The sequence below is a fragment of the Protobothrops mucrosquamatus genome, unplaced genomic scaffold (genome assembly GCF_001527695.2).
Source record: "Protobothrops mucrosquamatus isolate PMUCROS unplaced genomic scaffold, P.Mucros_1.0 scaffold88, whole genome shotgun sequence".
NCBI lineage: Eukaryota > Metazoa > Chordata > Lepidosauria > Squamata > Viperidae > Protobothrops > Protobothrops mucrosquamatus.
Window position 1 is genome coordinate 271,641 of NW_015386464.1, and position 22,036 is coordinate 293,676.

At 34.5% G+C, this 22,036-nt stretch overlaps 1 protein-coding gene across 1 annotated transcript in view; it reads left to right on the top strand.

Moving 5' to 3' along the window:
- LOC107284429 (dystrophin) overlaps positions 1-16,624 on the top strand; it is a 73,628-nt gene extending 57,004 nt beyond the window's left edge. Inside the window, exons 14-17 of the mRNA XM_015812486.1 lie at positions 1,621-1,864; positions 2,140-2,260; positions 4,681-4,773; positions 14,038-16,624. Of these exons, the coding sequence (XP_015667972.1) occupies positions 1,621-1,864; positions 2,140-2,260; positions 4,681-4,773; positions 14,038-14,135 (556 nt within the window). The 3' untranslated portion in view covers positions 14,136-16,624. The remainder of the gene's footprint in view (positions 1-1,620; positions 1,865-2,139; positions 2,261-4,680; positions 4,774-14,037) is intronic.
- The last annotated feature ends 5,412 nt before the right edge of the window (positions 16,625-22,036 follow it).

The following is a 22,036-nucleotide window of genomic DNA, read 5'->3' on the forward strand; positions in this document are numbered from 1 at the left end:
ACCCCCCGAGATCCGGATGATTCCGGATCTCCTTACTTTCCGCCGCGCCCTCAAGACATGGCTTTTCCAGCAAGCGGGCCTGGCCTAGGGAGGATTTTAAATTGGGTTTATTTTAAATCGGGTTTATTTTAAGAAAAATTTTTAAGCAGCACAACTCTAAACAATTGGTTTTAATTTGGTTTTATTTGGTGGGGATTGTTTTTTTTTTTTCAAAATTTTTTTATTGTTTTCAACATAAGAAAGATGATTTGGTATTCATTTTAGAGGAACCTTTAGAGACAATTCCTAAACTGTTGGAAAAGATTTGGAGAGATAGCGGGATTAAAGATAAATAGAGAAAAAAACTAAAGTGATAGTTAAAAATCTTACAGATAAACAAAAAAAGCAATTATCAGAAAAATAGTAATCATTCAACAAAAACATGTTGTCTGAGTATCTTATTCACTAATACAAATTAAATTCCTAATCCCTAAATCTTTTCTCTAACCATTGATAAAATAGGTCCCAAGTTTGAAAATATTCTGTTTCTTCCTTTTTTTTTTCAACCTTAAAAGTAAGTCTGTCCATTTCCACACAGTCTAGTATTTTTTTAATTTTAATTTTTTAAAGCAAGGAGATATTGGACAATAATCCACACTTGGTTAGAAAAAATGTTAGAGAAACTTGATTTTTTTTTTTACTAGATATAATGCCAGAAAACTTGATAAGCAAAGTACATACTTGATTTTACATGTGATAACAGCGGCAAGAATTATATTCACACAATATTGGGAGAACGAAATAATTAAAAGAAATAATTAACTAACCTGAGAAAAGCCTCACACAAGGCTGTTCCTTAATTCACACGAGCATAAAACTGAAAGAAGATGGAAGCACATTCAGACTTAGATTCTACTATTCCAATAAAAGTAGTTTAAAACCTGTATTGCAACCCTATAGAGCTGATGGGGAATATATGCAGAGGACTCAATGAAAAATCTGCTATCTAAAAGACAGTAACAATAGATGAATTATTAGATTCTATTACTTAATTTTCTTATTCCGAGTATGTTTATTACTATTGATTGCAAACAGATAATAATAATAATACTAATAATACTAATAATACTAATACTACTACTACTACTACTACTACTACTACTACTAATAATAATAATAATAATAATAATAATAATAATAATAATAATAGTAATAATATAAAGTTGGAAGGAACCTTGGAGGTCGAGTCCAACCCCCATTTGTTTTTGTCTGCCATTAGAAAATAGTAAGACCATCCTATGTCAATTGTTCATATCATTTCTTTCTTGTATATCAAGGATATTTCATAGGAGCCACTTCTCAACTTACAGAAGCATGTCTATCTTTATTGAAGAAATTCATGCAAACATGGTGACCTGTGCCTTTTAACATTTGCACTGAAAATGTATCAGTAATATAACAGTGAAATATAATGATTTTTTTTATAACCTGGTGCAGAAACTCCATTATGATAGCAGTTTTCATGGACTGAAGCCCTGAATTTAGTAGAAATTAAACCTTAAAAAGTTACTTTCAGCTGTAAAATGGAAAAACATGCATATTCAAAAATATACTTGTATACCATTTCTATTCTTCCAATAGAAACCTGCAGACAGAATATGACCGGTTGAAGCAGCAACATGATCACAAAGGACTATCTCCACTGCCATCCCCACCTGAGATGATGCCCATTTCCCCACAAAGTCCACGAGATGCTGAACTCATTGCAGAAGCCAAGTTGCTTCGTCAACACAAAGGCCGCCTAGAAGCCAGGATGCAAATCCTGGAGGATCACAACAAACAGCTAGAATCGCAGCTACATAGGCTAAGACAGCTGTTGGAACAGGCAAGACTTCTGCTTTTCTCTTTTATTTGATAGGAAATAATGTGGCTTTTCAATTTAATTTGCTTGTACTTATTGTATCACAAAATAAAAATGTAATACTCTAGGATTGTATAGAATATACAATATACAATATAGAATGCCAACTGTAATCCTCTGTAATATTGAAAACCTTCTTAAGTTGGTGAAACTTACTTCTCTGTACATTTGTATGATGAGTGTGCTAGTGATCATGCTGCCACTCTTAAACTTAACCATTATAATTTCTGGTATTTCAGCCTCAAGATACAAAGGTGAATGGTACAACCCAGTCTTCTCCTCCTACCTCAGTACAGAGGTCAGAAAGTAATCAGCCAATGCTTCTCTGTGTTGTTGGTAGTCAGACTACAGAATCTATGGGTAAGCTAAAAATGAAGCACTTTTTAAAATAATTGTAATAAGATAATTTTATTAATATTCTCATTAATGATAATTTCATACACAATAACACAATAGTTGTTTCTTGATTTAAATTTTATCTTATTTCTTGTACTTGGCCTCTTTTCTATCATATATGGACTGATTTATTTGCAGAGTCAATTTGCTGGAGGATAAGCAAGCTGATGGTGTTATTAATTATTATGTACACACACATTCTTCTAAGCATTATAGAAAATAGTAGGGAAGCTCATTTTGTTTTATTTTGTTGTGTTATCCTGAGAAATTTTATATATGCCTGTAAGATACTATAAATCAGAGATGAGCAACCACAAGCTTAGGGATTACATACATTCCCCAGAGTTTCATTTATATTTCCTTTAATGTACAGTTCCTTTAAAGTTTGTGATGGTATGAGTTAGAAGGAAAATGGTGCTTTAACATCTGTAGATTCAAAACAAATACAAAATGCAATTTCATTTTGATTATGTTCTGTCAGTTACTGCCCTGGACCAAAGCAAAAAGCCTGAAAAGAGTTTCCACTCTCTAACTGAATTATTTTTTTTTAAAAAAGTTCATAATAGTGCCCAAAGAGAACCAAGCAAATACTTTTTGACAAAACTATCCCCACCTGATTTGTTTCTAGCTATTTTTAGTATGTAGCATTTGATGTGTATTGTATTTCTCAAAGTTGTTCTATGGAATCAACTCAACTAACCTTGTCTTCTGGATGGATGTCAATATTCACTGAAGTGGATTGTCACTACTGGAATCTCTCAATGGTGTCTTACAATTTTTGCTGCTCCCCGGCAAAAAAAAAGCAATTGCTATGCCAGAAAGATAGCTTACCATAACAACTTATTTGAAATGTAGAGCTTCTATATGCTGAAGCAGCTTTAAAAAAAAAGGTTGTTTGCAATGTGTGATAGTTATTAAGGTTCTGGAAGCCAAAATTAAAAATAATGGTTGCACAGATGCTTTCTGCGAGAATTTGCTTTCACTTGTATTACATTTAATTGAGTATGAAAATGACATAATAACCTTTAATTTTCCAAGGTAGTTCCAAATACAATGCAGCCAGAAAATTATGTATAGTCATAGCAAAACAATTCTGTACACAGTTGACATTTGTATGCTACTGATCTTCCAAACATTTTCATCACTCGAATTTCAATGGTAAACTCTGTTGCTATCTGAATTCTGCATTTTGTGTCAGCAGTTTGGACTAATAATGTCAATCCTGAGCTATCTCAGTGTTACATTAGCAATTAGGGTTTCAATACAATTATCAGCTTTGCTATCTGGAAGATAGATTCTTGAAGAATTCATAGATTGTCTGGAATTTCAAAAGACCTTAGAAACAAACCATCTTAAGAGATTCTCTGTCCCATTGGACTGATTAGCAAGCCCTATCCTAATTCTCTTTAGTAAATGGTTGGACTGTAACAACAAAACTAAAGCAGAATTTTCTGTTACTTTACTATTTTTTCTGCTTTTGCTCAAATACCACATTCAGCGTGGGATTTGCTACTGCAATATTTTGACAGTGCCAGAGTTTTCATTAAATTTACTGCAGTCATATAATCACAAATCTGCTTTTGATCTTGCTAAGTAAATAGAGGTACTAAGGATATCTATCTGCAGATCTCAAGAGTAGATTTGGTGTTCACATAGATGATTGAATAGTGGAAGACATGTACTAAGAAAAAACACTGTCTGATCCAACATTAGATGCAAACAATTGAATCCAAGGCTCAACTTGAGAAGTGTCTCAGTGAAGAAAGTAAGATTCTAGTAGAACAGAATAACTGTACTTCTTCAACCTGGTACCCTCCTAATGATTACTACAGATCTTCACAGAATCCTCATGGATAACATCCTGTAAGAATATGACTACTGATTTACTTGTTTATTATCTGCTAAAGTCTAGAAAAATACCATCACTGACCACCTCCATTAGTTGGCATTTTGGTGCATTATGCTACAATAATTCTATTGCTAGTTTATTATTAGAGATATCTCACAAAATGTGCATCATGCTCCTAAAAAAAAAGACATCTCCCCCCCCAAGTCACAGATATAAAACCTCATGCATGTAGTAATATAAAATCCATACTCCTCTCTTCTGAGAGCTTAAAAACATAATAGATTAAATATACCATTCTTAAATATAGTCTCTACTATTAAAAATATTAGAACTGTGTTGGGCACTGTTTTGTACCCCAAAAACGTAAGTAAAACTGCTAGGAGTAGTAATCAGACGTTTTAAGGCTACTTATCTATAGCACATGAATTGGACTGGCTCTGTATATTCTAAACCAATTATTGCTCACACTGATAGATAGATGAATGCTTTGGTAGAATAGATGAAGGCAGTATACTTGTGTTTTTCTTTTTATTAGGTGAGGATGATCTACTAAGTCCTCCCCAGGCCACAAGCACAGGGTTAGAAGAGGTCATGGAACAGCTTAACAATTCCTTCCCAAGTACAAGAGGTAAGCATCGTTATTCAGTATATATAGACAGTGGATCTTTCTTTCAAATTGATAGTATACTCAGAAATACATAAGATGCAAATCTAAAAGAGAAGACCACAACATTTACCTCCATAAATATGATTAGCTGGACATAATTATAAAATGTGTAATGTAGTCTTTGTGTTCTTTTAATCTTTTCATTTAATAAATATGTATTATACAATAATCATAAATTCCTGAATTACATAATACAAAAGTTAAAACATATTACTTATATATTTGGTAGAAAGGAAGTTGCTCTTTGAATGGTTAGAAAATTCCCACCACTGTATAGATAGCTGATAGTAGTTTTAGTAAATAGCAATTGCTCCATTTTATGTTTTTCTGTCGCATCAATATGATTGCTCTGTCCATGAATAAAATGATTACTATATAAATATAGCGTAGCATAAGGTAGTCTAATGTCCTAGCTTTCCAAACAAGCAGACTGAGTTACTGCTACAATAAATTTATTCAGACTTGTTTCCATCTATACATATAGAAGCAGAGTTACAGAGAAGATAGCATTAGAAGGAGAAGAAATGTCAGAAGATAATCCAGGTCAGATGCAGCTAGAAGTCCTAGGAAGAAGCATTAATAGGGGGTTTATGAATCAGCGTTGTTCTAGCAAATTGAATAACCTGAGGTTCTCCCTAAGTGGTTCTAACCTTTGACCTCTGAAGTCTGAATTCTATAGTCACTTACTTCTAAGCAGATCTGGCAGTTAAGGGTAGCCACAATATGCATCACGGTCATGATTTAGATACTTATCACTGCATGGGTACAAGGAATGAAGTTTTTGCCTTCCCTGTCCTGGCCTGCAGATGCCTATACTGCCAGTTTAGTTGCTTCCCAGCATAGCCAACTCTGAAGTTGATCTCATGGGCTAGCTAAAAAAGCCTGGGTCTTACTGTGCTGGGTTCATCCAAGGATTGGATATAGTTGCTGGCTGCACAGCATTGCTGAGAACTGGATTTAATTTTAGGGGACCATTTTCCTGGTGGTCTTGTCTGTGGAAAGTCTTTTGAAGCAGGGCTATGAGAAAGATACAAGTAATATAAGAAAGGTGAAATATTTCAAAATTGAATAATTCATATTCTTTCATGACTGCAAGAGACGTTTCCACTATTTTCTTTAGCATAACTATGTGATATCTGACATCAGGAATCTTAAAAACACTAAGAATAATATAATCCAGGAAAAGAAATATCAGCCTTTAAGGTAATACTGCACAATAGCATATGAAGAAAGTCTTTGAGACCGATAAAATCAAGTGTACCTTATACATCATTGATATAGTCCTTTTATAGGCCAAGTAGTAGCTGATACAGTAAAGAAGCCAATGAAGTAAAGAAGTAAAGAATGAATATTGACTCTGCCATGGATTAACTAAATAGTTAACTATCTTGGCTTATTTAACATTGACATGCCCCCTTTAGTAATATGGTTTTTAAAAGAAATCTGACTTTAATACATAGGCTGAGAAAGGATAAGGAATGGGCACATTTAGAAATATTTATTTTTGTTATTTAGATTGATGCATTTATAGATTTTCTGATACTCCCCTTTGAAAATGTGTTCCATGTTAGTGCTTTTTTTTTCCTGAATTACAAAAGAGCCTTAAAACAAAAACAATTTTTAAAATGTATTATGGGATAAGATGTCTATTTCAGCAGAGGTTATTAGCAATTGGCTAAAGGGTATAGACTAGAGGAGGAAAATTGTAAAATAATAAATCAACAAATAAGTGTATAAATGTTATAAATATAATCTGTGTTGATTCAATGCAAATTAAATTAAGGACACCCGTAGTGATGTGTTTTTCTTGTCTAAGAGTTTTCGAATGTGATGACAACATCAGTACCACCAATCTGGAAATGATTTCTGATAACTTCAGAAGATTAAAAAGTTATCAACTACGAAAGCAGCTTTAAATATTGTAAATTATATATAATTGGTATGCTTCTATTTGAAAAAAAGTTCTGCCTTCTAAGCAAATACAGTGTGTCTCTGATCTCAGTAAGCAGAACTTTTGTAGGCAAAAGAGCTGATATGATCAAAGTTATTTTTTTTAAAAAAATACAGTAGTTAAAAATAGCTAAAATATAAAACCTTACAGAGGATATTTTCTATTGCTGTAAAATTAAAGGTCAATAATAAAAAATTGCATATACATATACATATACTATACAATTTCTGTCCACATACTTTTTATTTTGCAGCTTATATTCATATTCATAGTGGCTGCTACTCCTTTTCACAGCTTTATGATAACTTAAAGAAAGAGGTTTGATATCTGAAAATAAAAATACTAAATACCAGTGTAGTGGTTTATGAAAACTTTTAAGCTGACAGGTTACAGAGCAAATTACTTTATATTTTAAGACCGTTTGTTTAGTTTATGGGACTTTTTGTGTATATCCAGTATGGATCTTCCTCATAAATATTAATTTAAAAATGTGTTTTTATTGTTACAAGTTATACACACAATTTATATTATGGTAAACTGGGATGAATTAGCCATATACTGGCCCTAATCCAAAATCACTTTGAAATAAATGCCATTATTTAACCAGGCATATATTGCCCAATGATTATAATAATTATCTTTAATTAAATTTGCAATTCAATAGAAACTGAGTATTCCCTTATTCCTTTTTAATGAAACAGATACTTGCATTCTCAGGAAGAAAGTTCTTTGGATTAATTAAACTTCTTAGGATCTTTATAAACACTTTTTTACGTTTACATATTATATTATTTTTCCAAAATTATTTAAATTATTTAAAATAATTATGTATTATTATAATTATCCTTATATTTTTCACTGTGTCTTTTTAATACGAAATAAACCTAGTATTTATTTGTGGTTTTAAAAAAGTAGTTAGAGAATAAAATTGATAGAAAGCCAACATTTCCATCACAAATCAGATTAGAACCTATGTACAAATGTTAAGCCAAATACTTATTTTACGTTGCTTGGATTTCTTGTTTTGTTGAGTAAAAGGTTATGGATGTAAATTCCAGAGATGAGAATATTTAATTAAAGTTGGACAATAAAATTCTTTAGTAGAAATATATAAGAGCATTTTTGTTAGCCCTTTGAGTTGATTTTCTGTGATCTGTCTCTCATTCTTCCCTTTCTTCTCACAGTAAATTTATTGTGTAACATGGATTAATAGTAATTAATTACTTACCATTAGTATTGTAAGTAATGAAATATTTTAGCATTAAAGTTGACTTTAAAATCCAAACATATTTAGCAAAATACACTTAGAAAATACAGTGTATTTTTCAATGTTGTACAGGATCCATTGATGATATTGGAATTATATTCTCTTTTCCCAGTGTTTTCAAAACACTGATCTGAAGATGTATGTATCTGTCTCCTTGTTTCAAAGGCTGACAGTGAAGGAAATGTGTGTGGGGGGGAGGGTTACTTAAAAACAAAATTGTGTGGATGTAAATACTTTGCAGCCTTTTTCAAAAACTGTTGTTTTAAATATATGTTTGTAATTATAATTGATGTATTTTATGTATGTGTGTTTTTTTTTTCATTTTCTTTTTGATACATCTAATATAAAGGAAGAAATGGCTCTGGAAAGCCAGTGAGTGAGGTTAGTGCATATAATGCCCACTGCAAGAGCTTCTCACTGCTTCATTCTCCTTTGGGGGTGGGGGCATCTGGCACTTGTGGCACAGCATGTGTGTTTTTCTGTACTTGTTACAGGTATACTGTAATATGTAATACCTCTCAACTATCAATGGATATCAAACCACTAGAAACAGAAGAAATGCATATTTTTTCATTAGGCTACCTCTAAAAATGGGCAAGGGAATATAAAAATGAAAATGTTTCTATAAAATCGTTTAAATAAATCTTTCATAGTTAATCATAACTTGGTTTGCATTTTGAGACTATGGCAGGTTTTTATTTTATATAACTTATTTCGAATATATACAGTATGTTCCAAATAGTTATATAAAATTATTTAGTTGTGTTCTTTTCAAAGCAAGAGTTGAGAGGTATAAACAGTAAAATCTTTCAGCTTGCAATTTTAATGTTTGTGCCAGCTAAATTGTCACTAACACCCACAGACTCTACTGTGTCATATTAAAGTATGTGTGAAAACTCAGCTGGTTTAGCTGTTACAAAATTGAATTTTAATCTGGTGAGAATGAAGGTTTATTATTACAGTCGAGGACGAGTTGATAAAAAAAAAGATGTAAATGGCAGCAGGTTTTGCAGTTTGTTGAATAGCCCAATATAAATCTTGCTTGTTTTTCAATCTAAATATTTCATAGTTACTGTATGGAAAATTATAGGAATATCAGTAATTTGATGAAAGCTCATAAAATAGCCAATAGTTTACTGAAGGCATCTGCAGATTCTTATATAAGAATCTGTCTCCTGTTTAAGAATAAAAGGAGTTTAAGGCAGAAATGGAGTTATAGACAAAAACTGTAAGAATTCCAGGGAATACAATTATAAATACTATCACAAAGTTAAAATGTGAATAAATATAAATGAAAGAATATTTAAATAAATTATAATTTGTCTGCATTTACAAAACATTTCATATTTTAATAGAAAGTATCACAGTACTATGTATAATGTTGCAATGAAAATGGAAACAATTGCTTGAGTTTTTTTATAAAGGAGGGATTGAAAAATATTTTTGTATCATTCAAATTGCAGATGTTTTAAAAGTCACATTAACATTCATTTGATTTATATCCCATCTTTCATTCAAGATAGCCTGGCAGCATGAATTTTCTTTGAAGACATCCTTGAAGATGTCTTCAAAGAAAAACCAAGTCCAATTGACTTGTGGACAAGCATCTTTGGGACAACCATGAGCTGAATGATTGTGAATTTCCATAGACATTTAAAACTGTATATTTTTTCAAACTAAGCTTAAATCCTGGGGGGGGGGGGCCTTTTTAAATGAACATTTAGTGCTGCTGGGCTGTGCAAAGTCTGAAGGACTTGTAATATTGTTGAAGTATGTACAACCCTATTGGTCATCCATAAGTGGTGCAGAAACTCTGTTACACTGCTGTTCCAATTGAGCTGCTTCTATTTTCTTTTCAGATTGCACAATTTATCTGTTAGTAAGCGATAAAGGTTGAAAATTTAATTAAGCTTCTTAATTGCTCCCTTTTCAAATCCTATGGAGCCTGCTCTAATTAAAAATACAAGGTGCAGTTTCTTATTGTGCGGGAAGTCACACATAAGTTTAATGCAAGCCTCCAAATAGTGCATGAAATGTATACACAAATCGTTAAGATACTTCTTCAAACATTTTAAACACATCTGTCAATCATTTTCATTCAAGTGTAGTGACCAAAATATTTCTTCCTGTTTTTTTAGAACATAGTATTGGAAAAGGTGAAAATGAAATAGTCACAATTACATTAATAAATAATAATAATATAATAAATGTAATATAAAGTCATTGAATTATGTAATTGTACAACAAAAAACTGCAGATGATTGTAAATATCCTTATTCTATTCATTTATTTCATAAACATTATTAAGAATGACTTAAGGATTTTATGTGCTTCAATCTAACCCACATGGCTAAGGTACTGGACTTGAAAAGATGAGTTGCTCTTCCATAAGGAAGAATCAGGGCAACCCAATTAACTTTATTAAAGGATTGTTGTGTTTGCACAGAAACTTTCTTTAAGTCTAATACTAATTGATTCCAATGAATAGTAGCAGGATCATGCTTTGCTTCCAACCATACTTTAGTCAAAATTACCATGAAGCAAAGTATCCTGACAAAATTCAATAGAGCCTCTTATTTAAAGTGTCATGAGTAAACTATCCGTTAAGTTAAGTACAGCCAATTCAAAATGATTACCTGAAAGATCTGAAGAAAGCAGTTTCAACATCATCTACCATGTGGACCCACCTAAACTGACTGCTTTCATAAGGGGAGCATTTGGATACACATCTAAATCATTTGACTTATAAGGACTACAGTCATCAATATTAGGAGGTGGATAGACCACCTTCTTTAGATTGAATAGATAACGAACAGAGGCAGAGGCATTTCAATTGGACCATCCTAACTTCAGAATGTACAACTGAAGCCACATGAAAATGTATTTGTCCCAAACAATTAATTTACATTATTGTTTATATGGTTATGTGTGTATGTTGCATAATTGTTTTGTTTACCACCTTTTCTAATTTTGTATTACTCTAAATCTCGTAAGAATTGTTTCAGATTAAAAATTGTATCAGTACAATTGCAATTTAAACTACAATTTCAATGCCACAGAGTCCCATCCCCCCACAGCAGGACATACAGCTATAGAGATAATCTAAGTTCCCTGTCAGCTTTTCTGTTACAGTTTTTGATAACAAAACATCCTCAAAGGTTTGTTAACCTTGAATCCAAAGGGCAAAAACCCTCCCAAATCCCTGCCACATTCTAAACATGGGAAAGCATTTAGATTGTGCCTTAGCTGCAAGAAAGGGAAATTTTAAAAATTTAAAAAGGTATGTATTATCTTGTAGGTATGTAGCAAGCAAGTGGTTCATGTAAACCACTGTTTTTAGAATGTTAGACCTACTTATCCATAAATAAAGTATGTAATTGGTATAGCAAACAGGCAGAATAGAATTAAACTAATCCTCTATTGGAAAATCCAGTGTGCTCATAAATTACTTCTTATGCACTTTAAATTAGTGAACTATCATAACCAAGGCCATTTCTTAGAAACTGTTGTAATTTGAGGACAATAATTTAAAATCTTACTGATAAAAGGAAAAAAATTGCTAAGAAAGATATGGTAGAGAGCTATTAGTCATGCTGAATTTCTTACCACACTCTAGTCCATCAAGCAAAGGAGTTATTTCACAATAACACCGAACAAAAATTAGGAAGGAACACTGGATCTTCCTGCCCATAGCCCACATTGTAGAATATTTGTGTAGACTTTCACATGGGTATGGTTTTAATGAAAAATCCCTCTCTAGATGTAAAAAAGAAATTGACTAGGAATGATGAATTTATAGGGGAAAAAACAAGGGAGAACCCAACCTCTACACAGAAAAGGTAAAACATAATACTAACTACCATGTTTTCCCAAAAATAAGGCCCGATCTTATTTTTTGGAGGGAGCAAAAGACCCATTGGGGCTTATTTGGGGGGAATGTCTGGAGCTGGCCCAATTCATCCCCACTGTCTGGTAGCATGTGACCACAATGGACAGGAGAGCATGCATCGCACTGGTGCCGCCATGAGGTGAGGCAAGGCCCCACGCACCCCACACCTGCTTACCTCAGGGCCCCCGTAGCCAGGCCACTCCCCACTCAATGAACTCCCCCTGTCCATTCAATGACCCAGCTGTCTGCCCACCTTTCACCCCCCCTCCCGAGCCAGATTGCCATGTTATGGCGCATGGGCAGGGGAGGTTCAGTCGCCTTACCTGGTCCCCCTCTGCCATTTCAGAGTCAGTGAGGGAGTGATGGTGAAAGGCTTCTCTGCTGTGCAACAGTCGCTTCTGCTGTTGGAGGGGATTTCTTCAGTCCCATCCATCCCGTTTCGCCCCGCAGATCACCTGCCCAGTGGCAGTTGCCTCCACCAACTCTCCTGTGGCTTGCGTCATGACCAGGCAGCATAAGCCTCCCCTGCCACCTGCCTCCACCTGCCATATCGTTGCCTGGCTGGCGGAGGAAGGCGGCAGGGGAGGCTTGCGCTGCCCAGTCTTTTGGCTGCCCCACCTGTCTGCGCCACTCTCCTCACCTGAAAGCGCGTTCCACTAGCACTGCCCTCACCTCCTGAGCGTCTGCCCTGGGAAGCCCTGTAAGCTGTTGCAGCCGCAGACAAGCAGATGGGAGGGAGTACGCAGGCGGCTTTGGCAGGTGTCTGGCAGGCAGAGGGAGGCTTGCACCACCTGGTCAAGCCACAACAGAGTTGGCAGAGGAGAAGGAGGCAGCAGCTGCCATCAGGCAGGTGCTCTCCGAGGCGAAGTGGGGATGGCTGGGACCAAAGAAAGACCCTCTAGCGGCAGACAAAATGGTGGAGGGGGACCAGGTATGGTGACCGAGCCTCCCCCGCATATTCTCCGTAGCATGGCAGTCCAGGAGGGAAGAGACGGGTGGTCAACTGGATCATTGGGTGGGGGAGGTTGCTGAGCGGGGAGTGACCTGGCTGCAGGGGCCCTGAGATAAGTGGGTGTGGAGCACATGGGGCAGCTCCACCCCTGACCTGCCTCACTGCTGCGACATGCTCTCCTGCCCTGTTGTGGCACCATTGTGACACATGCTCTTCTGCCCCATTGTGGCAGCGAACAACCAGAGGGTCAGACACAGTGGGCGGGCTCTTAACTATGGCTTATTTTGGGGGTAGGGCTTATATTTGATGCACACCCAAAAATAAGGCTAGCTGCTAGGGTCTTATTTTGAGGGAACCATGGTACATTAATTGCTTTAGACACAGGTGTCAAACTCAATCGTGTCACGGAGCTGGGGTGGGCATGGCCTGTGCGTGACGCATCCAGTCCGCGGGTCGCCAGTTTGACACTCTTGCTTTAGACCTTCTTTGAAAAAATGGTTAACTTTCAACACCTGTTCAGAGTTCACTGCAAAAATTTGCTTTATATCCCCATTTCTTGTACCAGCATTAATGTAATAGTTTGTTGTATCTTGGTATATATTTTGCAATTCAAATAGGAAACCAGCTCTCTCTGATATGATTCACCCATTGAATGAAATTTTGCAATTGTCTTCCTTCAGTTAGCAAAAATAATTTAAAAGTTAGTATAAATATATATAACTGGTTTAAATCTTCAGTTTGGTTCCAATAAAGATCTCTGAGACACTCTACTCATGTTTATCAGCATTTAAACCTTCTTCTAACGATGCTATTAATTATAATTGATCCAGTTAGGTGTTACAGATATTGATTAATCTACAAATACTTTTAAATAAAGCCTGCACATTCTCATGCATTTAACTAGGAATGTTCATGCATGTAGCTTTGAAATTGTTTTGCAGTGTGGTGCTAGTGAAAAGTGCTTTTCAGATTTTATTCAAGTATACTACTGATCGTGTTTTGTCAAATAATTCCAAATTATTTGATCCACTCTTTGCATTTTACCTCATTTTTCATAATTTATTGAGGATACCTCACTCTTTCCTGTAGAGCGTATTGTATTAATTACAGTCTTTACAGATATTCACAAGACAGATCAATTTATGCCTCTCTTTTTTTTTTTACAGGCAACAATGTAGTTAGCCTTTTCCACATGGCAGATGACTTGGGCCGAGCAATGGAAACCTTAGTGACAGTGATGACTGACAACAAATTAGTAGAATAACAAGATCTGTTTTACAACTTCAGGCATAACCTGCATGGTTTTTATAATATTCATATGACAAAGGATTAGACTGTAAGAGTTTACATGAAAACAAATCTATATTTTTGTGAAGGATAGTGGTACTATACTGTAGATTTCAGTAGTTTCTTAAGTCTGTTATTGTTTTGTTAACAATGGCAGGTTTTACACATCTATGCAATTGTACAAAACATTATAAAGAAAACTACATGTAAAATCTTGACAGCTAAATAACTTGCCATTTCTTTATATGGAACGCATTTTGGGTTGTTTAAAAAAATTTATAGCTGTTATAAAGAAAGATTGTAAACAAAGTGTGCTTTATAAAAATGTTTATATAAATCCTTATAAAAACACAGAAAAAAATGAGGCAGTGCATTTGTTTAGCATCACTTCAACTCAGTAGTTATACCCAACAGATATTCATGTTCTGTGTTCTTTTCCTTAAAATCAAACAGAATTTCTGCAACACCAGTCAGCCTACATTTCTTCTTGTGTCTGACTAGCTCTTGCTTTAAAATTATTATTTTCCAAAACTTCCAGTTGAGATAGCTTTCCATGTCCTGATCAAGTCTTACTGGAATTATCCAGCTAGTTGGCAATAATGTGAAGGAGCACATTACATGACAAATATCAGAGTTTGCAAAAATAAGACAGATTGGACCCATATTCTAAGCTCTTGTTATTTCCTCTGTACTTTGGAACTGAATGTTAAAAGTAAATACAAAATAGAACTTGCCTTATTGAATTATACCAGTGGACCTAGGTGTCCTTATCCTGCCTCTGGCACTGGCCAGCACCTTAATGTTTCAAAGTAAAAATATGATTTGCTTTCATGCCCTATGATGCCACTTTTTATCAAATATTCTGCATCTGTGTGTGTGTATTAGGATGAAGACTTGACTACAGATATCAGTTTGTGATCTGCTTTAATCCTGTTAGATTATTCATACTATTATTTAATATTTCATTGAGTATTGAAAATTGCCTAAATTCTTTAAAACACACAAACAAAACACTAGTTTTTGCCTTGTAATAAATTTCACACCAGTTCCATACCAACAGTAATACAACTGAATAGTGTGGCACAATAGTAAAAACATCAACTCTTATCAGTTGCTTAAAGTAGCCACACTGGTTCATGAGAAGCTGGTTGTCCAAAATGAAATCCAGCAATCTTACTCTACAAGTAATGTCGCACAATTAACAATGACTCAGGAGAGGGATGATAGAAAACAGATGTTAGAAAACAGCCCCTCAGGTTTACTACTATAAAATGTTGAGGTGCTGTTAACAAAAGCTTCACTATTTCCTTTTTTTCCACCAGCCTTTAATTCCATTGTCTAAAGACAGATTTTTATCATCTAATAAACTTTAATACTTTGCAAAAGTTAAATCTGTTACCTCTTGTATGGTGGTAATTAAAACACAGGAGAAAAGTGTATTTTATTTTTTAATGCTAGTTAACATTCAACATGGGTAGTCATGTTATTTCTACCTCACTTTCGTTTTGTGGTGTTCCTGACAATTATGTAGAGAAGGTATGCATCGTCAACCACTTATCCATTGTGTAAACTGGTGTTCTTTTAATACCAATACATTACAAAACAATTAAAATTTAGTAACTCACAAAGTCCGTACATTTTCATTCTTTTTTAAAGACTTTGGGCACAATTCAGTCTAGCATGAGCACAGTGACTTCTCACAAATGAATTAGTCTATAGAGTTTTAAAAAGCCCTATTTCCTGCTCTTTCTTTAGTGAGTCTTATGTGCATCTCCCTGAGACATCAAGCTTCCCTTTCATTCAGAAGTGTTTTCTTCACTTCTGGGGATGCACACTAAGATGAGCATTAAAAGGGCTCTATTATGTCCTACACAAATCCTACTATTTGCAAGGACTGCACTGATGCAATGCTAGACTGAATCATAGGCTTCATTTACGAATGAATATCCTATATATTTCATAGCCTTTGTGTAAGACTTTACAGATCCAATTATAGGATGGGATTATTTCTTTTATGCCTTTGTATTTAAAGTTCTCTTTTAAAAGATTTAAGACTAATAGAGTGCACAACTATTTTCATCAGGGTTATTTCATTTTTAGACATTAATTTTGAAGTGAGTCTGTTGAAAATATTTAAAAGAGTTTAAGAGCTTTATTGCTGCTTTTAAAGAGTTTCTTTGGAACTATTTCATGTTCCTTATATCCATACACTACTAAACTATAAAACATTATCAGCATAACCGAATATTGTCTGGCATGTTATACAATTTCATGCAGTACTGATTTATCACTTGGGTATCATTTATTGTGTTCTAACATCAACACTGTAACATTTACTAATTATTTTTATAAACTTCAGTTTTACTGCATTTTTCACAACATAATTGAATTTCACCAAATATATGCCTTACTTACTGTATTGTATACTGCTTTACTGTGTATATCAATAAAGCACGCAATTATGTTATAAAGAGTGGCATTTTTACTGGTACAGCAGCATTGGATTCTTCTTCTACCGGACTGTCAGTAGGAACAAAAAAGGAGGGCGAGAAGCTGCAGGATTACATCATCTGCAATGCATACTTGCACTTACATTTATTTTAACTTACACTTTGGAGTCAATGCTGCTCTTAAGTGGCATTTGAGAGGGAAACTATTACAAAGTCATAGAATGATAAACAAAAGTTTCTTTTCTCTTTTATAAGAGAATTTAGTGTACACACAAAACATACAATTACAACTGCATAGAGAGCAGTTGTACATCTGGGCTTCCGTGTAACACCTGCCAGCAACGTCTTAATCAGGTAATCCAAAGATTGTATTGTGATTATGAAGACACCACATACTGTATACTAAGAAAAATATGAAGCTGCTTTATAGATTTGCTGATAAATGCTTTCCCCCCTAAATGTATAATATAGAACAGATTACAGCCCTAGTATATAACAGATTACATACTGTAAGAGACCCATGATGAATTATAGGTAGTCCTTATTTAGCAATTGCCTCATTTAGCAATGTTTTCGGTTACATTAGTGAGGAAAAAGTAACTTTATGACAAGTTCTTGCATTTATGACTTCCATAGGTATGTAAAACAAAGAAAAGTTGAAACTGTCATAAACACAGTTGCAGTTTCACTAAGCAACTGTTTTGCTTAAGGACAAAGTTGCTGGTCCCAGTTGTGCTAACTAAATGGGGACTATCTATATTTCAAGTTGCAATAAATAAAACACAACTGCATATGTAAGGTATTAAAAGAAACTTGCTGAAATATATTTATCAATCCTACAAAAGACAATAATAATAATAATAATAATAATAATAATAATAATAATAATAATAATAATAATAATAATGATGACGACCTTGGAGGTCATCTAGTCCAACCCCCTGCTCAGGCAGGAAACCCTATACCATTTCGGACAATGGCTGTCCAGTCTCTTCTTAAAAACCTCCAGTGTTGGAGCATTCACCGCTTCTGGAGGCAGGTTGTTCCACTGGTTAATTGTCCTAACTGTCAGGAAGTTTCTCCTTAGTTCTAGGTTGCTTCTCTCCTTGATTAGTTTCCACCCATTGCTTCTTGTCCTGCCTTCAGGCGCCTTGGAAAATAGCTTGACTCCTTCTTCTTTGTGGCAGCCCCTGAGATATTGGAACACTGCTATTGTGCCCCCCCCCTCGTCCTTCTCTTCATTAAACTAGACATACCCAATTCCAGCAACCGTTCCTTATATGTTTTAGCCTCCAGTACCCTGATCATCTTTGTTGCTCTTCTCTGTACTTTTTCTAGAGTCTCAACATCTTTTTTACATCATGGTGACCAAAACTGGATTCAGTATTCCAAGTGTGGCCTTATCAAGGCATTGTAAAGTGGTATTAACACTTCACGTGATCTTGATTCTATCCCTCTGTTAATGCAGCCTAGCACTGTGTTGGCCTTTTTGGCAGCTGCAAATTCATATATCTAGAAAACCTAAGAAAGTAACTTGAGGCAAAATAAAAAGTGAAGTGTTACTTTGCATTACCTAGCTACAAAGCAAGGAAGCCTGAGAGCCAGACTAAAATCTATACAAAACTGGCCAAAATGTTTTCTCTAATCTTCATCACTCTACACTTAGAATCAAGTTCAACAATAAATAAAAAATATTCAAACACTGTAACACAGCTAAGTATAATTCTTCAGAATAAATTTAGATTTACATCAAAAGTGTGCAGTAAGGTGAATGATCTTCCAGCTGATAACACAGAAGACATGCTTGATGGAAACATCTCTGTATGAAAAATCAGCATGAAAAATGGGTGCAGAGAAGGGTGGAAAGGGGACTAAATATATAGCTATACATTTCTTCATCCCTTGTTTTTGAAAATATAATACCATATTGAAAGGATTGCATGATATTCTCCCATGATGTTCTCACATGGAGATGAGTGACGTATTTCTCTTAAAAGGATGGTATTGGATGCATGGTTAAATCCAATCTACTAGTTAAACGGGCCTTCAGAATAACAACCTAGAGTAGCAGATATTTGTTTGTCTAATTTGCCACCTCTCTCACTGTTGAAGCAACTCTGGATGTCTTACAAAATGATATAAGGATAAATATAAAAAAAATAAAATTAATTGGAACAGAGACTAAAAACCAAGAGGACAGTATGGGGGGGAGGGGTGTGTCTTCTCTCTTATCCCATCAACTACCTCCAGCATAGAGAAGAGACCCCCCCCCCCTATCAGGCTCTAAGCCACCCAGCACAGCCAGCTTTTAAGGCTATTCTGGAAGTCCAAGAGGGTGAAAGCAGATCTTTCCTCTGGTGGCAGAATGTTCCAAAGAGGCCACAACAAAAAAGCTCTTCTAGATGCCACCAGCCAAAAGTCCTTGACAGACGTGATCGATAGCAAGCCCCTTCTGCTGGATTGAGGGCCAGTCCCATTGGGTTGAGCAGCTCAAATACCCTGGACCTATACCATAAAGGGCATCAATATTTCCAGCAAAAATAAATAAATAAGATGTTCATTATTTTTGAACTACTTCATTTTTGCGTTTATTTAATTGGATAAAATAGCAGGCTTAAAAAGAATAGTATTTATTTTAATCTTCAATTTGTTCCATAAGAGTGGAAAAATTAGAAATCTATTTTGTCTTATGTCTAGATAGAAATTTCAAATCATACTTCAGAGCAGAAGATTGAACTTAAACTTTATTTTGTAAAAGAGTATCCTGCATTACACAGCAAGATAAATATTAGGCATTAGGGAACTACAGTACACTCCTTTCCTCTGAGACAGTGGTAGTCTTAAAGACAGTTGCCATGGGTATCAAGGCAACAAATGATAGTAATATCAAGGCAGAATAAAAGATATCCTATGATAATTTATATTAAAATCTCAAAATGAATTAATTCACAACAGAGATTATGTGCATGTTTCTTAAGTATATCATAAAAGGAAATGCCCTTCCTACTACACATTACTAGTGTGAACAATTTCCTTGCATATTTCTTTAACACTATTTAATGGTTAAAACATGGTCTGCTGGTTTCTAAAAGTGCTGTGTCCCTACATTGTATATGTTTTCCTCAGAATATTTGTTGTATTTATTGTTTTTTTTAGCCTCTTGATAAAATTGGAAAACAGTTTAGTTATCAGAGTTAGCACAGAGAATGAGATATTGTATAAACAAAACAAATCTTCTCTAATAGATTTATTATATGATGTCAAAATATTCAATAAAGGCAATAAAAGTTTGTAAAATTTTATCAAATTAGTAAATACTGTATTAACTATGACTTTCGTTCCAAAAATATGGTTATAACGTGATGGGAATTGATGGAAACGTGACACTATTTCAATATACAATGTTAATAGGTCACAGATTGAAGGGTGTACTTTGGAGAAAAAAATAGTGATATGACACATTGCCACAATATGTAGCTGGCTCTTATGAAAAATCAGTTATTTGCCCCATTTCAGAACTGTAGAAAATGTCACGTTTTTTAAGAAAATAATGTAATAACCATAATTATGCAAGGCAGAGTTTGGAATGCCAGGTAATATAGAACACAGGTAATCAGAATGAAGTTGTGTAATTGGAGGCATAATTATTTTATTACTAGCTTTAGAAAATAAATCAAACAAAACGGAGACTGAACCCTTCCTGCAATCCTACCCTGCAATCCCATCTAAACTATCTAATAGAAGTTCCTTTACCAACTCACAACACAGTTCAAGGGCAGCCCTAATGAGACAATTGCAACATAAAGAAACCACAATCTTCCACCTTCTTTTCAGACTGATAAGCCATCTCCTTGAACAGTGGACTCCCTCAGCTTTGCTGCCCTCCTGAAGGTCCATTTTGCCTAATAGAATTCATCCATGTACACCAATAAGGACCTGCATAGTTCCCCAAAGTGTCTGGTCAATTAAATTCCTAGGATTTTCCACCTTGTAGCCCTCAACCTCTATAAACGTCTTTGCTTTTGCATAGCTAACAGTCTTATCAAAACCATTCGAAGTAATTTGGCTTTCCAGCAGATCTGCTATGGAATTTATGTCTAGAGGCATATACAAAGGACAATAGAAAATATAAAGGCTATACTTTTCTTGTCCTGAAAGATTGTCTAATGTACTTTTCTCAAAAAAAGGTTTAGCTTTTGCAGCCTTTCATGCAATTACAAAATGAAGATGTACAAAGGAAATCATCATGAATGAAATGCTAAAGTTTTCTAGATACTGTAATTTAAAAGAAATTATAACATTCTGCAAATGTAGTGCTTACAAAATACTTCACACCTAACTGAATGTTTATTTCATATCATCATCAGCTTTCAGCCGTTTTTGTAATTTTTAGCAAGCTTAAAATAAATTCATGACACATTCTAATTAATATTTTAAATTGCTATTTGTACTGCCAAACTGGGATTCTGAATAGCCGTTCTTTTTGATGTATTAGCCTGGCTTTTCTTTCCTTTTTCAAAACTTATTCAAGGACTCTTTTATACAGAACCATCTGTTTATCTCTCTGGTTTCTTCTGCTCTGCCTGAACGTTTCTACTTGATTTTCTATTCTTATTTCCAGTATTAATTCAAGGGCTCTGGTAGCTTTCTTCCTCCCAATTTAATTCCATTGTGGATTATATAGTTCACATCACATAAAAGCAGAGTATTTTTCTAATTGGCATAAAAAATGGAGGCACATCATTTTTCATTCCTCTTTTGAAATCCCCAGGTAAGGATATAGTAATAAAATGTGAATATGTGATAAGAATCTTCAAGAAATAATAATTTGGTATTAGTGCTATACTGCCAATCATGATTTTTACTATTTATTTATTTATTGCAAAATTCTTAAATCAGCCAGACCTCTTAATTAGAAACTGGAGCTTTCCAGTGGCAATAACGAAAACAAACTAACTGATGTCTATATTGTCATTTTTATCAACAGTTTCAATCCATCTTTGTATTTTACACACACACACACACACACACACACATAATCAGTATAATGAGCTACATAGTTTTATAAACAATGTCACACAAAAAGAAGAACCTGTAATCCAATTTTTCAAGAAATATCATTTGTGTGATGTAATAATTTACTGACAGAATAACCTACGTAGATGTCACTAAAATGGAAGCTCATCCTAAATAATTGGTTTAAAGTCAGTGCTTTTTTTCTAAAAAAAAAAAAAGGTGCTGGAACTCACACACGTCATACAACCCACCTTGCCTACCCTACAAGGTTCCATCCAAAAAAGGTGCCGGAACTCCGTTCTGGGCGTTCTATGAGAAAAAAAGCCCTGTTTAAAGGTATAACATGAAGGGGTTTGTTTTCCCTTATTTTGGTTAGGACACCAAAACTCATGCATCTTCTATAAAATTTTAC